At 43.5% G+C, this 14,879-nt stretch overlaps 1 protein-coding gene across 2 annotated transcripts in view; it reads left to right on the forward strand.

Annotated features, from left to right (window-relative positions):
- The first annotated feature begins 424 nt into the window (after nt 1–424).
- The window catches only part of irf6 (interferon regulatory factor 6), a 33,163-nt gene continuing 18,708 nt past the window's right edge, over nt 425–14,879 (forward strand). Inside the window, exons 1-2 of one of the 2 annotated variants that reach the window (XM_073030883.1) lie at nt 425–802; nt 11,182–11,358. In XM_073030883.1, the coding sequence (XP_072886984.1) occupies nt 11,185–11,358 (174 nt within the window). In that variant the 5' untranslated portion in view covers nt 425–802; nt 11,182–11,184. Of the gene's footprint in view, nt 803–914; nt 1,070–11,181; nt 11,359–14,879 lie in introns of those variants that run through there. The other variant, XM_073030882.1, reaches the window with a different exon arrangement.

Consider the following 14,879-nt stretch of genomic DNA (forward strand, 5'->3'; position numbering starts at 1 on the left):
TCCTTTCTTGAAAAGTGGAACAAAATTAGCCACCCTCCAGTCAGCAGGAACTGTTCCTGAATCTATAGAACATTGGAAAATGATTACCAATGCGTCCATGATTTCTAGAGCCACCTCTTTAAGTACCCTTGGATGCAGACCATCAGGTCCTGGGGACTTGTCAGCCTTCAGACTCAACAGTCTATCCAACACCGATTCTTGCCTAATACAAATTTCCTTCAGTTCATCCTTTACCATCATTCAGTTATTGTTTTACCTGTTACTGCCCGCCAGCGGTTGCGGTAGGGGCAGATACTTTAGGGACGTGTAAGAGGCTCTTGGAGAGGCACACGTGACAGAGAAATGGCGGGCTGTGCGAGGGATGGGCTAGTTTGAAGTTGGGAGTACTTTATAAGGTCGGCACATCATCGAGGGCCGAAAAGTCTGTACCGTAGAGTCAAAGAACACTGCACCGATGAAACAGGCCATTCGATACAATTAATCTGATCAATCCCATCAACCATAGCCGTTCACCCCCATCCATGTACTTATCCAAACATTGCTTGCATAAGTATATTTCTGCACGGTTCTGTGTACATATTGTACTCCGGGACTTTGACTCCGCCGGTCTTTGAGGACGAGACGGCTCTGACGGAAACAAACCCGCCCCGGTCTGTGGGAGCCGGGCCGTTCCCCATTCCCAGTGGAGTGTGTTGGGAACAGGGATTCCCGAACCCTGTCCGCCGAACCACCGACGTGACTCAGAGACACTGTCGTCGAAACCCGACAGGTAGATGCGGGAAGTGCGTGGCTCATGTGACCGGTGAGTCAGCTATCTCACCTGGGTAACCGAAACCGGCCGCTCGGCACAGGGGGGAAAGGACAGGCTGCCGAGGGAGGGAGGGAGGGAGGGAGAGACAGAGGAAAGGACAGGCTGCCGAGGGAGGGAGGGAGAGAGGAAAGGAAAAGAAAAGGAGAAGCCAAGCGACCGTACCCGTGGTGAACTCTCGGCGCTGGGAGGAGGCAGTTGGACTCCGGTCCCGGAACAACAGCAGACGGAGGGTGGAGATAGGTGTTCGACCCGAGCGAGGTACAGTGTTCGCCGTTTTCACATTTCTCCTTCTCTCTGGCCCCTCGTTTTCATCAAACTTCCATCTTTCTCTCTCTCCCTCCTTCCTTTTACTTCCCTACCCCCTTGCCCAAACTGGAGGTTCCCCGGCGGGGTTGTGTCTGGGGTGGGGGCGAACCGACCCCTGCTGGGGGTGGGGGTGGGATATGTTGGAGGGACCCAGGAATAGTCTTGTAGAGGAGAGAGTAGGAAGCGCCGGTGTGTGTGCGTGTTGGGAGGAGTGGGGAATGTCTCGGGTTGTTCGATTTAAGACAATTCAAGATTGTTTAATGTAATTTCCAGTACAAAAGTGCAAAATAAACAAAATAATTGTTACTCCGGATCTGATGCAGCCCAAAAAAAGCCACAAAAGATAAAGAACGCGATAATAATACTAAAAAAAAACATGCATGGTGAATATAAACACATAAAGTAGTTTATATACACTGATTGTATGTCTATAAAGTGACGCTTGTTTGTACTTGAGGTGACTGACGGGAAATACTGTAGTGGCGGTGTGGGTGGACGGTGTGTTGATCAGTCAGTGGTTGGGACAATCTCTATCGCTCTGTGTGTAATTAACGAGCCTCAGTCTGCTTCCCTTTGTCCCGTCCCCCACCCACTGTCCCGTCCCAGTTCCGGCCTCGGGTGTTGGAGCTCTCAGCTTCCGATAACAACCACCGGAGACTCCCCCGCGGGGGCAGACACGCTGCTGACTCACTCCGGGAGAGTTTGTCGGCAGCATTCTTTGCAACCCCTCTCCCTCCCTCCCTCCTTCAGTCTAGGACTGCTTGTCCCAGGGAGCGAACACCCCCTCTCTGTATAACACCTCTTATCCCAGGTATATTCACTTCTCCCCATCTGTCTTCCCCTGTCCCGGGGAGATTCCTTCCCCTGCCCAATACCTCTGTTAAAGTGAGACTCTCTCTCTCTCTCTCCCCCCCCCCACACCCCGTTACAGTGAGGTTCACCCCACCTCTCTGACACCCCAGTTACAATGAGAGTTCCTTCCTCTCTGTCACCCCCTGTACCAAACACACACAAAATGCTGGTGGAACACAGCAGGCCAGGCAGCATCTTTAGGAGAAGCACTGTCGACGTTTCGGGCTGAGACAGTGTCCTGACGAAGGGTCTCGGCCCGAAACATCGACAGCGCTTCTCCCTATAGATGCTGCCTGGCCTGCTGTGTTCCACCAGCATTTTGTGTGTTGTTTGAATTTCCAGCATCTGCAGGTTTCCTCGTGTTTACCCCCTGTACCAGGGAGATTCCCTCTCCCTCTCCCCTGGACGGGGTGGAGGTCTGCAAATGAGATCATAAGACTTCGGAGGAGAATGAGGCCATTCGGCGCATGGAGTCTGTTCCGCAAAGAGACTTGTTGAGCCTTCTTCTCTCAGAGTGTGTGCTTGGAGCTCTGTCTGAAAGGCTGGCAAAGGCAGAGAGCCTGGTAAGATTAGAGTGTAGCTGGAGGCTTATCAAATAGCTGGGAACTGAAGGACTGCATACCCAAGTTGTGGGATTGGACTGTGGAGTGGAATTGTGGGATTGGACTGTGGACCATGTACCCAGTGTGGGAGGGTCGGATTATTTTGACAATTAGGGCAGGGTGGTATGGAAAGTTTAAGGTGTTTCTGCCTCTGGAATATTCCAGAGCAGGAGGAGAAAGTGAAAGCTGGTGCAGGTGGGACCTGGTGTCACTGACAGGTCGGGTACAGGAACCCTGTTGAGAGGTCAGTGCAGCTTAAACTCTCACCAGCTGATGGTTCCAACTTCGCTGTAAAGGTCTGGTTAGACCACACTGAGGATATTGTGGTCACCTTGTTATAGGAAGGATGTGAAAGTTTTGAGAGAGGGTGCGGAGGAGATTTACCAGGATGCAGCCTGGATTAGAGAGCATGTCTTATGAGGAAAGGTTGCGTGAACCAGCACTACTCTCTTTGGAGAGAAAGAGGATCAGAGGTGACTTGACAAGATGGATAGATAGATAGATACTTTATTCATCCCCATGGGGAAATTCAACTTTTTTTCCAATGTCCCATACACTTGTTGTAGCAAAACTAATTACATACAATACTTAACTCAGTAAAAAAATATGATATGCATCTAAATCACTATCTCAAAAAGCATTAATAATAGCTTTTAAAAAGTTCTTAAGTCCTGGCGGTTGAATTGTAAAGCCTAATGGCATTGGGGAGTATTGACCTCTTCATCCTGTCTGAGGAGCATTGCATCGATAGTAACCTGTCGCTGAAACTGCTTCTCTGTCTCCGGATGGTGCTATGTAGAGGATGTTCAGAGTTTTCCATAATTGACCGTAGCCTACTAAGCGCCCTTCGCTCAGCTACCGATGTTAAACTCTCCAGTACTTTGCCCACGACAGAGCCCGCCTTCCTTACCAGCTTATTAAGACGTGAGGCGTCCCTCTTCTTAATGCTTCCTCCCCAACACGCCACCACAAAGAAGAGGGCGCTCTCCACAACTGACCTATAGAACATCTTCAGCATCTCACTACAGACATTGAATGACGCCAACCTTCTAAGGAAGTACAGTCGACTCTGTGCCTTCCTGCACAAGGCATCTGTGTTGGCAGTCCAGTCTAGCTTCTCGTCTAACTGTACTCCCAGATACTTGTAGGTCTTAACCTGCTCCACACATTCTCCATTAATGATCACTGGCTCCATATGAGGCCTAGATCTCCTAAAGTCCACCACCATCTCCTTGGTCTTGGTGATATTGAGACGCAGGTAGTTTGAGTTGCACCATATCACAAAGTCCTGTATCAGTTTCCTATACTCCTCCTCCTGTCCATTCCTGACACACCCCACTATGGCCATGTCATCAGCGAACTTCTGCACATGGCAGGACTCCGAGTTATATTGGAAGTCTGATGTGTACAGGGTGAACAGGACCGGAGAGAGTACGGTTCCCTGCGGCGCTCCTGTGCTGCTGACCACCGTGTCAGACCTACAGTCTCCCAACTGCACATACTGAGGTCTATCTGTCAAGTAGTCCACTATCCAATCCACCATGTGAGAGTCTACTCCCATCTCCGTTAGTTTGTGCCTTAAGATCTTGGGCTGGATGGTGTTAAAGGTACTAGAGAAGTCAAGGAATGTAATCCTCACAGCACAACTGACCCCATCTAGGTGAGAGAGTGATTTGTGCAGCAAATACGTGATAGCATCCTCCACTCCCACCTTCTCCTTATACGCAAACTGAAGAGGATCCTGGGCGTGCCTGGCTAATTCGAAAGAGCATAGTTTTAAGGTGATTGGGGGCAGGTATAAGGGGATGTCAGGGGTAAGTTTTTTGCACAGGGTGGTGGGTGCACAGAGTGTGTTCCAGGAGTGGTGGAGGAGGCAGATACGTTAGGGACATTGAAAGGATTCTTGGATCAGCACATGGATGAAAGGAAAGGGAGGGCTATATGGGAGGGAAGGGTTAGATTGATCTTAGTGTATGTTAAAATGTCAGCACAACATTGCGGGCTGAGGGGCCTGTACTGTTCTATATTCACACCTGGTGTCTTCCTTCCACGTAGTGTATCATAAACCCCTCCCATTCCCGCCCCCTGTTTCCACCCCTCTGCTGATAGCCCTTGATCTCGACACCTTAAAGTAATTTACCATCCTCTCTCCCCACCCCACCCTCATACATTGCAGGGCGTTGACATCTTCCTCTTCACCAGGTCTTACCGTTCCACACACAGAAAATGCCAGAGCAGGGTTTCCCAACTTGGGGTCCACAGACCCTTAGGTTAATGGTCGGGTCCATAAAGAAGTGTTAGAGGACACACAAAGTACACTGCAGATGCTGTTGTCAAATCAACACGTACAAACAAGCTGGAGGAACTCAGCAGGTCGGGCAGCATCCGTTGAAATGAGCAGTCAACGTTTCGGGCTGAGACCCTTCGTCAGGACTGAAGTGTTAGAGGAACTCAGCGGGTCAGGCAGCGTCTGTGGAGGGAAGTGAACAGTCAATGTTTTGGGCCGAGACCCTTCATCAGAATCAGAGTGATTGTGAAGAAGGTTTATAAAGGGCAGCACAGCATTGTGGGCTGAAGAGACTGTAGGTTAGATTCAACTTTATTGTCATTGCGCCGAGTACAGATACTAGGCCAAATGAAATGCAGTTAGCATCTAACCAGAAATGCAAAGCATAGTATTATTTACAAAATAATTGTGAATAAAAAATAAGTGCTACAGCACACAAATATAAAAGTACTGAGACAGTACAATATGGGTGCAATACTGCTTAGCGCTGTGATGTGAGGTTCAGCAGGGTCACAGCCTCAGGAAGAAGCGCTTCCTGAGCCTGCTGGTGCAAGAGCGGAGGCTCCTGTAGCGCCTACCGGATGGGAGGAGAGTAAAAAGTCCAAGGTTAGGGTGAGATGCATCCTTGATAATGCTTTTCACCCTGCCCAGGCAGCGTTTATGGTAGATGTTCTCAATGGTGGGCAATTGGGTGCTGATAATCCACTGGGCAGTTTTCACCAGACGCTGGAGTGCTTTGCGGTCCGATACGGGACAATTGCCATACCACACTGAGATGCAGTTGGTGAGTATGCTCTCAATGGTACAGCGGTAAAAGTCCATCAGTATCCTGGGACAGAGGTGAGCTTTCTTGATTCTCCACAGGAAATAAAGACACTGTTGGGCCTTTTTGATCAGGATGGAGGATTTCAGGGACCAGGTGAGATCCTCGCTGTAGTATCTACTGGTTAATGTTCTACACTCAAAGTGGTAACTCTCCATTCCTGGTGATAGCCCTGTTACTCCCTCTGTAGCCTCATACCCTTCACATATGGTGACCAGACCTGCAGACACAGGTGCAGCATTGGCCAACTAGTGTTGGATATGATTGTTGTCTGCCCTTCTAGACATGAGCCACAACCCAACAGGCAGATGCTTAAGGCAAAACACATAACATGCTGGAGGAACTGAGCAGGTTAGGCAGCATCTATGGAAATGAATAAACACAGGTGAGAACCTTCTTTGGGACTGAAATGGAAGGGGAAAGATGCCAGAGCGAAAAGCTGGGGAGTGGGGAAGGAGCATAGCTAGGTGATAGGTGAAACCAGGTGAGTGGGAAAGGTAAAGGGCTGGAGAGGAAGGAATCTGATAGGAGAGGAGAGTGGACCAGAGGAGAAGGGCAAGGAGGAGGACACAGGGGAGGTGATGGGTAGTTGAGAAGAGCTAAGAGGTCACAGTGAGGAATAGAAGAAGAGGAATGAGGGTAATTTTTTTTTGACCAGAAAGAGAAATCGATATTCATGTCATCAGTTTGGAAGCTACTCAGACGGTATATATACATGAGAAAGTCTCGATGGAGTCACCAGGAGACGCTCATGGAGTGAGCACTGTTTTAGATTAGCTCCATAACCTTTACTTTTTTAACCTATGATCGATCACCCTTATTTAACTTATTTTTACCTACACCAGAAGATTCTTGTTACTTTTTTGGACTTTAAGAGGGTACTCTGAATTTTGAAGAAATGAGTACTGAAATGCCTTTAAGATCTAAAGGGCGAAACCCTGGGAAAGATTCTAATGGCAATGGAAAGAAAAAAAAAGACTGATCCTAAGCGTACTGAATTGACTTGTGATGCGATATTGGAGCTCTTGAATGAAAAATTTGAAGAACAGCGACAAACTTTCAAAGCAGATTTAAAGGTTTTCCAGGATTCTCTAAGATTGATCATGAAGTTAAACAGCATCAAACTCTAATCGCAACTCTGCAAGAGGATGCTCGGAAGCGAGACTTGAAAATCAAGAAACTGGAGCAGAAATTATCTTCGGTGATTAAACAGTTGGAAATACCTTAAAGCCAAGAGAGTCGATTTTGAAAATCGGTCTAGAAGACAGAACTTACGCATACTTGGTCTCCCGGAAGGTATCGAACAAGGGGACCCCTCGAAGTATTTCACTCAACTTTTAAAGGATGCGTTCCCTTCGGTATTCCCAGATATTCCTCCGTTACTTGATCGTGCCCATAGATGAAGAACTTGGTGATCGGCGCATAATTCTATATTGTAATTGTTCAATTTCATTATGTGCATGTTAAAGAGCACCTTATTCGTTTGGCTCAGCGTTTAGGGATGGTTAAATTGAGAGAATTCCAGTTTCGGCTCGTGGAGGATTTCAGCCCAGAAGTGATGAAGGCGCGGCTCGTTTTTAAACCTTTGATGTCCGAATGTTATGAGAAAAACCTAAAACCAGCGCTTTTATACCCTGCAAAACTTAGAATCTCGCCTTTGAATGCACCACGTAGTGTTTTTTTCTCCACATCTGATGCTCAAAGCTTTCTGGATGAGAACTATCCTACTGCTTCGGATTCTCGTCTCTAATAAATGTATGGTTTTGATCGTTACAAGATAGTTTTTGTTTCCAAAACCAGATTTTGTTTCTGACTATTGGTGTAGGTTTATTTTACATTTTATATTCCAATTAAAGTTTTTCTTTATTGACGTACTAGCTAATCTTTTTAATTTACTTACTTTAACCATTGTATTTTATTTTTGGTTATTATTATTAATCCTTTGAAGGATTAATTTAAGTCTTTATTTACTTCTCTACCTAATCTAAATGAATATATGTTAATAATGGGTGGTGACTTCAACTGTTGTTTAAATCCTTTGCTGGATAGATCTATATCCATTCAGACTTTACCAAATAAGTCGGCCACTTACATCAATTCTTTTTTGACTGATAATGGAATTTTCGATATTTGGAGATTTCTGCATCCTAAGGACAAAGAGTTTTCATTTTTCTCACATAATTATCATTCTTACTTGAGAATTGACTTTTTTTATTGACTCTCGTTTTATTCCATCTGTAACTGGTTGTAATTATGACATTATAGCTATCTCTGGTCATGCTCCAATGAAACTTCCTATTAAATTAATGGATACAGCTTCTAGTACTAAGCAATGGCGATTTGATTCTACCTTACTGCAAGATCCGGATTTCATTAAATTTATGAAGGAACAGATTGATTTCTTCTTTTCAACTAATTTCACGAATGAAATTTCCTGCGGAATACTTTGGGACACTTTTAAAGCATATATACGTGGACAGATTATCTCCTATTCTGTTGGTTTGAGAAAAAGTATTAAGAAGGAAACTCTTTTATTGGTTGATAAGATTAAAGAAATTGACAAGAAATATTCGATTGCTCCTAGTAAGGAGCTTTACAAACAAAGGGTTGAACTTCAAATGGAACACAGTTTATTACTTACATCTTCAATTGAAAATCAATCAATGAAAACCAGAACTGATTTTTATATACATAGTGATAAATCGGGTAAACTGTTAGCTAATCAATTGAAGAATGCTTCGGTTAAACATCAAATTATTAAGATTCGTCAACAGAATGGTGAACTGACAGTTGACCATAATGAGATAAACAAATCTTTTCAAGATTTTTATACCTGTCTGTATCATTCTGAAATTCCTCGTGATCATAATATCATGCATGATTTTCTTGGGAAATTGAATTTTCCAAAATTATCATTAGAAGAACTTTTAATATTAGAAACTCCTATTACAGATGCAGAAATTAATGGTGTTATTTCCTCTATGAATTCTGGGAAAGCACCAGGTCCAGATGGGTGTACAGTGGAATTTTTAAAGTGTTTTTCCTCTACTCTTTCTCCTTGGTTATGCAAGGTTTTTGAAGAAGCAAATAGACTAGGTAAATTGCCACAATCTTTTTATAGAGCTTCCATTTCTTTAATATTGAAAAAAGATAAAGACCCTACTGATTGTGCATCCTATAGACCAATATCCTTATTGAATGTAGATTCCAAGATTTTTTCCAAGTTACTGGCGACCAGGCTGGAGAAGATATTACCTCAAATTATCTCGGAGGATCAAACTGGTTTTATTAAAAATCGCTATTCGTTTTTCAATATTAGGAGATTATTGAATATTGTTTATACTCCTTCACGCAGCATCTTAGAATGTGTCATTTCATTAGATGCGGAGAAAGCATTTGATAGAGTTGAATGGCCATGTTTATTTACTGTACTTGAGAAGTTTAATTTTAGTCTGACATTTATATCCTGGATTAAATTGATATATCATACTCCAGTAGCCTCAGTTTTTACTAGCAATCAAAGATCTCCCTTTTTTCTTTTATTTCGGGGTACCAGGCAAGGTTGTCCTCTTAGTCCATTATTATTTGATATTGCTATAGAACCTTTGGCAATTGCTATTAGAGAATCACCTAACATTTTTGGCATTACTTGTGGGATGGATATACATAAGTTATCATTATACGCAGATGACTTGTTATATTTTTCTGATCCTGAGAAATCCATTCCTGCAGTTATATCATTGTTGGCTCAGTTTAGTAATTTTTCCGGGTATAAATTGAACCTTAATAAGAGTGAATTGTTCCCCTTAAATAGACAGGTTCCAATTTATGGAAATTTACCTTTTAAATTAGTTCATGACTTTTTTATATACTTGGGGATTAAAATTACAAAAAATCATAAGGAGTTATTCAAGGTTAATTTTTTACCCTTAATTGATCAGATTAAATGTTTCTTCACTAAATGGTCACCATTGTCTTTATCTCTGATAGGTCGGATTAATGCTATTAAGATGATAATTTTACCCAAGTTCTTATATATATTTCAAGCGGTACCAATTTTTATTCCAAAATCCTTTTTTGATAATGTTGATTCAAAAATTTCCTCATATATATGGCAGAACAAAAATCCTAGATTAGGTAAAAGATATTTACAGAAGGCAAGGAAGGAAGGTGGATTGGCATTGCCTAATTTTAGATTTTATTATTGGGCAATTAATATTCAATATTTGAAATGTTGGTTAAGGGATTGGGATTTATCTCCTAGCCCTCATTGGGTAAATCTGCAAACTAAATCTGTACAAGGATTTTCATTGGGTTCTATTTTAGGGACTTCTCTTCCCTTTGCTCTTTCTAAATTGCATAAACGAATTGACAATCCGATAGTCAAACACACTTTACGTATATGGTTTCAATTTCGGAAATGTTTTGGGTTGAATCAATTTGTTTTAACTATTCCTATTGTATCCAATTTCTTTTTTCATCCTTCTAGTATGGACCAAGCTTATTCAGCTTGGAAGACTAAAGGAATACTACGATTTTCTGATCTATTTTTGGATCATTGTTTTATGTCTTTTGAACAATTATCTAATAAACATAATTTGCCCAGATCTCATTTTTTTGATATTTACAGATTAGGAATTTCTTGAACACTGTACTTCGTACCTTTCCAAATCTTGATTCTTCGGGTATTTTGGAGAAATCGTTAGAACTAAATCCTTTTCAGAAAAGTGTAATATCAAATGTTTGCAATTTACAATGACCGATTGACCTTTGGACTGTGATGGGGGGAGGACGGGAACATGGGAAGGACGTACAGATGTACTTTACACAGAGGACATCAGAATTGAACTCCAAACTCCGACGCCCGTGCTGTATTGGAGTATAAAAGTTGCATTGTTTGCTGTGTATCCAAAACTATGTAGTCAGCTTTGAGCTTGCTATTTGCTATGCATGTATCCAATTTAGTAGGAGAATGAAATCTTAAGAATGTAGAAGATAATGGTGTGTTAATGAGAGGTAGCTAAGAGATGTAGATTAGAACATGATTAAGTCAATGGGTAGAAACAATAGTGGCGGGTGTACTTGTGATACACAACTGTAGACCAATTGGATATGCTAATACAACTAAACCAGGAGATTGCTATAAAAAATGCTATGTACAAGGATCGGTGGGCAATCAGCAACTAGCTCAATGACTGTCTCAGCTTTGATTTGCAAATTAAAGTTTAACCCTTCTTGAAGAATCTTCTGCGTCTCCTGGTCGTTTGTGGGGCACGAGAAACCACGACAGCTGTAATAGCGTTGCGCTAACCGCTATGCTTAAAAAAAAGCCCAACTAAGTTTGAGCCGCGGATCTCAACAGAGGCCGTAGCTCGGCGTCATCTTTCAAGCGTTGCAAAGTTTCTGAACTTTAGTATGTAGATGCATGCCATCCCATGTTTCTCCATCTCTGGTGAGTGACCGTTCTATTTTCTCCGGTTAACAAGGGTTTCTGTTCCAGGCGATGGCGGTGCACCAGCGAAGGGTGCGTCTGAAGCCGTGGCTCGTGGCCCAGGTCGACAGTGGACTTTTCCCGGGGCTTGTTTGGCTCCATCGAGAAAACAAACGATTCCAAATTCCTTGGAAGCATGCGACCCGCCACAGCCCTCCACGGGAGGAAGAAAACACCATCTTTAAGGTGGGCACATGGTTTTTATTATATTGGTTTGATGGTTATATCTTCTTTGGTATTTCTCCTGCAGACAGACCCTGCTTGCCAGCTGGATCGAGTGGAGAAATGTGCTACCCTGATCACTATCTGGTAGAAACATTGGGTGCTTGAGATTCAGAGAGTCTCAGAGTTGCACAGTACATGTGGAAGAGTTACATGACTGTTCCATCATCAGAACCAGGCATATGCCAGGATATCTGCTGTTTTATGTCAACAGTACAACCACCGTCATCATTACATGCAGTGGGCGATCGTGGTCTTTCCATGACCATGATTGCTCTTGGCAAATTTTTTTGCAAGAGTGGTTTGCCATTGCCTTCTTCTGGGCAGTGTCTTTACAAGATGGGTGACCCCAGTCATTATCAATACTCTTCAGAGATTGTCTGCCTGGTGTCTGTGGTCGCATAACCAGGACTGGAAGACTGGAGAATTGCAAATGTCATTCCACTCTTCCAGAAGGGAGAGAGGCAGAAGGACAGAAATGATAGGCCAGTCTGATGTCAGTGGTTGTGAAAATGTTGATGTTAAAGATGTGGTCTTGGTGAACTTGGAGGCACGTGGTAAGATAGGCAGCAGGCAGCATGGTTTCCTCAGGGGGAAATCTTGCCTGGCAAATCTATTGGAAATCTTTGAAGAAATGTCAAGCAGGATAGACAAAGGAGAATCGGTTGATGTGTACTTGTATTTTCAGAAGGCCTTTGACAAGGTGCCACACATGAGGTTGCTTAACAAGCTATGGGCCCATGTGGCTGATAGGCAAGAAGCAAATTGGGTATAAAGAGAGCCTTTTCTGATTGACTGCTGGTGATTAGTGGTGTTCCGTAGGGGTCTGTGTTGGGACTGATTCTTTTTACATTCTATGTCAATGATTTCGATGATGGAATTGATGCCTTTGTTGCAAAGTTTGCAGGCATATCAAGATAGTTAGATAGATAGATAGATAGATAGATAGATACTTTATTCATCCCCATGGGGAAATTCAACATTTTTTCCAATGTCCCATACACTTGTTGTAGCAAAAACTCATTATATACAATACTTAACTCAGTAATAATATGATATGCATCTAAATCACTAACTCAAAAAGCATTAATAATAGCTTTAAAAAAAGTTCTTAAGTCCTGGCAGTTGAATTGTAAAGCCTAATGGCATTGGGGAGTATTGACCTCTTCATCCTGTCTGAGGAGCATTGCATCGACAGTAACCTGTCGCTGAAACTGCTTCTCTGTCTCTGGATGGTGCTATGTAGAGGATGTTCAGGGTTTTCCATAATTGACCGTAGCCTACTCAGCGCCCTTTGCTCAGCTACCGATGTTAAACTCTCCAGTACTTTGCCCACGACAGAGCCCGCCTTCCTTATCAGCTTATTAAGACGTGAGGCGTCCTTCTTCTTAATGCTTCCTCCCCAACACGCCACCACAAAGAAGAGGGCGCTCTCAACAACTGACCTATAGAACATCTTCAGCATCTCACTGCAGACATTGAATGACGCCAACCTTCTAAGGAAGTACAGTCGACTCTGTGCCTTCCTGCACAAGGCATCTGTGTTGGCAGTCCAGTCTAGCTTCTCGTCCAACTGTACTCCCAGATACTTGTAGGTCTTAACCTGCTCCACACATTCTCCATTAATGATCACTGGCTCCATATGAGGCCTAGATCTCCTAAAGTCCACCACCATCTCCTTGGTCTTGGTGACATTGAGACGCAGGTAGTTTGAGTTGCACCATATCACAAAGTCCTGTATCAGTTTCCTATACTCCTCCTCCTGTCCATTCCTGACACACCCCACTTGTTGGAGGGGAAGGTAGTTTTTGAGGAAGTGGTTGAGGCTACAGAAGGACTTGGACAGATTAGAAGAATGGGCAAAGATATGGTGAATGGAATACAGTGTCAGGAAGTGTCTGGTCATGCACTTTGCTAGAAGAAATGAAAAGGTTGACTGTTTTCTAAATGGAGAGAAAATGCAAAACTTTGAGGTGCAAAGGGACTTGGGAGTTCTTGTGCAGGATTCCCTAAAGGTTGATTTGCAGGTTGAGTCTGTGGCGAGGAAGGCAAATGTGATGTTAGCATTCATTTGAAGAGGACTAGAATATGAAAGCAAGGATGTAATATTGAGACTTTATAAAGCACTGGTGAGGCCTCACTTGGAGTATTGTGGGCAGTTTTGGGCCCCTTATCTTAGAAAGGATGTGCTGACACTGGAGAGGGTTCAAAGGAAGTTTTTGAAAATGATTCCAGGATAGAATGACTTGTCATATAAAGAGCATATGATAGCTTTGTGTCTGTATTTCCTGGAATTCATAAGAATGAGGGGTGATCTAATTGAATCTTACTGAATGGCAAAAAGCCTGGATAGAGTGGATGTGGAGAGGACGGTGGGAGTGCCCAAGACCAGAGGACGCAGCCTCAGGATAGAGGGGCATCCTTTTGGAATGGAGAATCTGTGGAATTCTTTGCCACAGGCAGCTGTGGAGGCCAAGTATTTATGTATATTTAAGGCAGAGGTTCAGAAGGTTATGGAACAGATGCTGGCAAACGGGACTAGCCTGGATCGGCATCTTTGTCAGCGTGGATGATTGGGTCAAAGGGCCTGTTTCGGTGTTGTTTGACTCTACACTCAGTGGCTACTTATTAGGTACCCCCTGTGCCTAATAAAGTGGCCCCTGAGTGTGTGTACGTGGTTTTCTGCTGACGGAGGAAACAGACAGACATACTTTATTGATCCCAAGGGAAATTGGGTTTCGTTACAGTCGCACCAACCAGGAATAGTGAAGAAATATAGCAATATAAAACCATAAATAATTAAATAATAAGTTTATCATGCCAAGTGGAAATAAGTCCAGGACCAGCCTATTGGCACAGGGTGTCTGACACTCCGAGGGAGGAGTTGTAAAGTTTGATGGCCACAGGTAGGAATGATATCCTATGACGCTCTGCCACTAGCAGTGTCCCAGAAGGAGAAAGCTAAAGACCACGAGACATAGGAGCAGAATTAGGCCATTCAGCCCATCAAGTGTGCTCCACCATTCTGCTGTAGCTGATTATCTCTCTCAATTCCATTCTCCTGACTTCTCCCCGTAATCTTTTAACCCCTTACTAATCAAGAACCTATCAACCTCCGCTTTAAATATACCAATGACTTAACCACTACAGCCGTCTGTGACAATGAATTCCACAGATTCGCCACCCTCTGGCTAAAGGGGGCGGTGAATCTAAACTGTTTTACAAAAGTGCATTCAACTGCTCCCGCTCAGTTTCTCTTCTTGCCTTGCTAACTTTCAGTTTTAATTGAGAGAGTGATGTTGGGCGGTCTCAGGTCTTTAAGTACTATTAAGTGCAGATTAGCATCATGTCTGAGAACATAGAGCATTATAGCACAGTACAATATTGTGCCGACCCCTTAACCTACTCCAAGATTAATCTAACCCTTCCCTCCCACATAGCCCTCCATTTTTCTATCATCTATTTGCCTATCTAAGAGTCTCTTA

Source organism: Hemitrygon akajei, chromosome 27 (assembly GCF_048418815.1).
Source record: "Hemitrygon akajei chromosome 27, sHemAka1.3, whole genome shotgun sequence".
NCBI lineage: Eukaryota > Metazoa > Chordata > Chondrichthyes > Myliobatiformes > Dasyatidae > Hemitrygon > Hemitrygon akajei.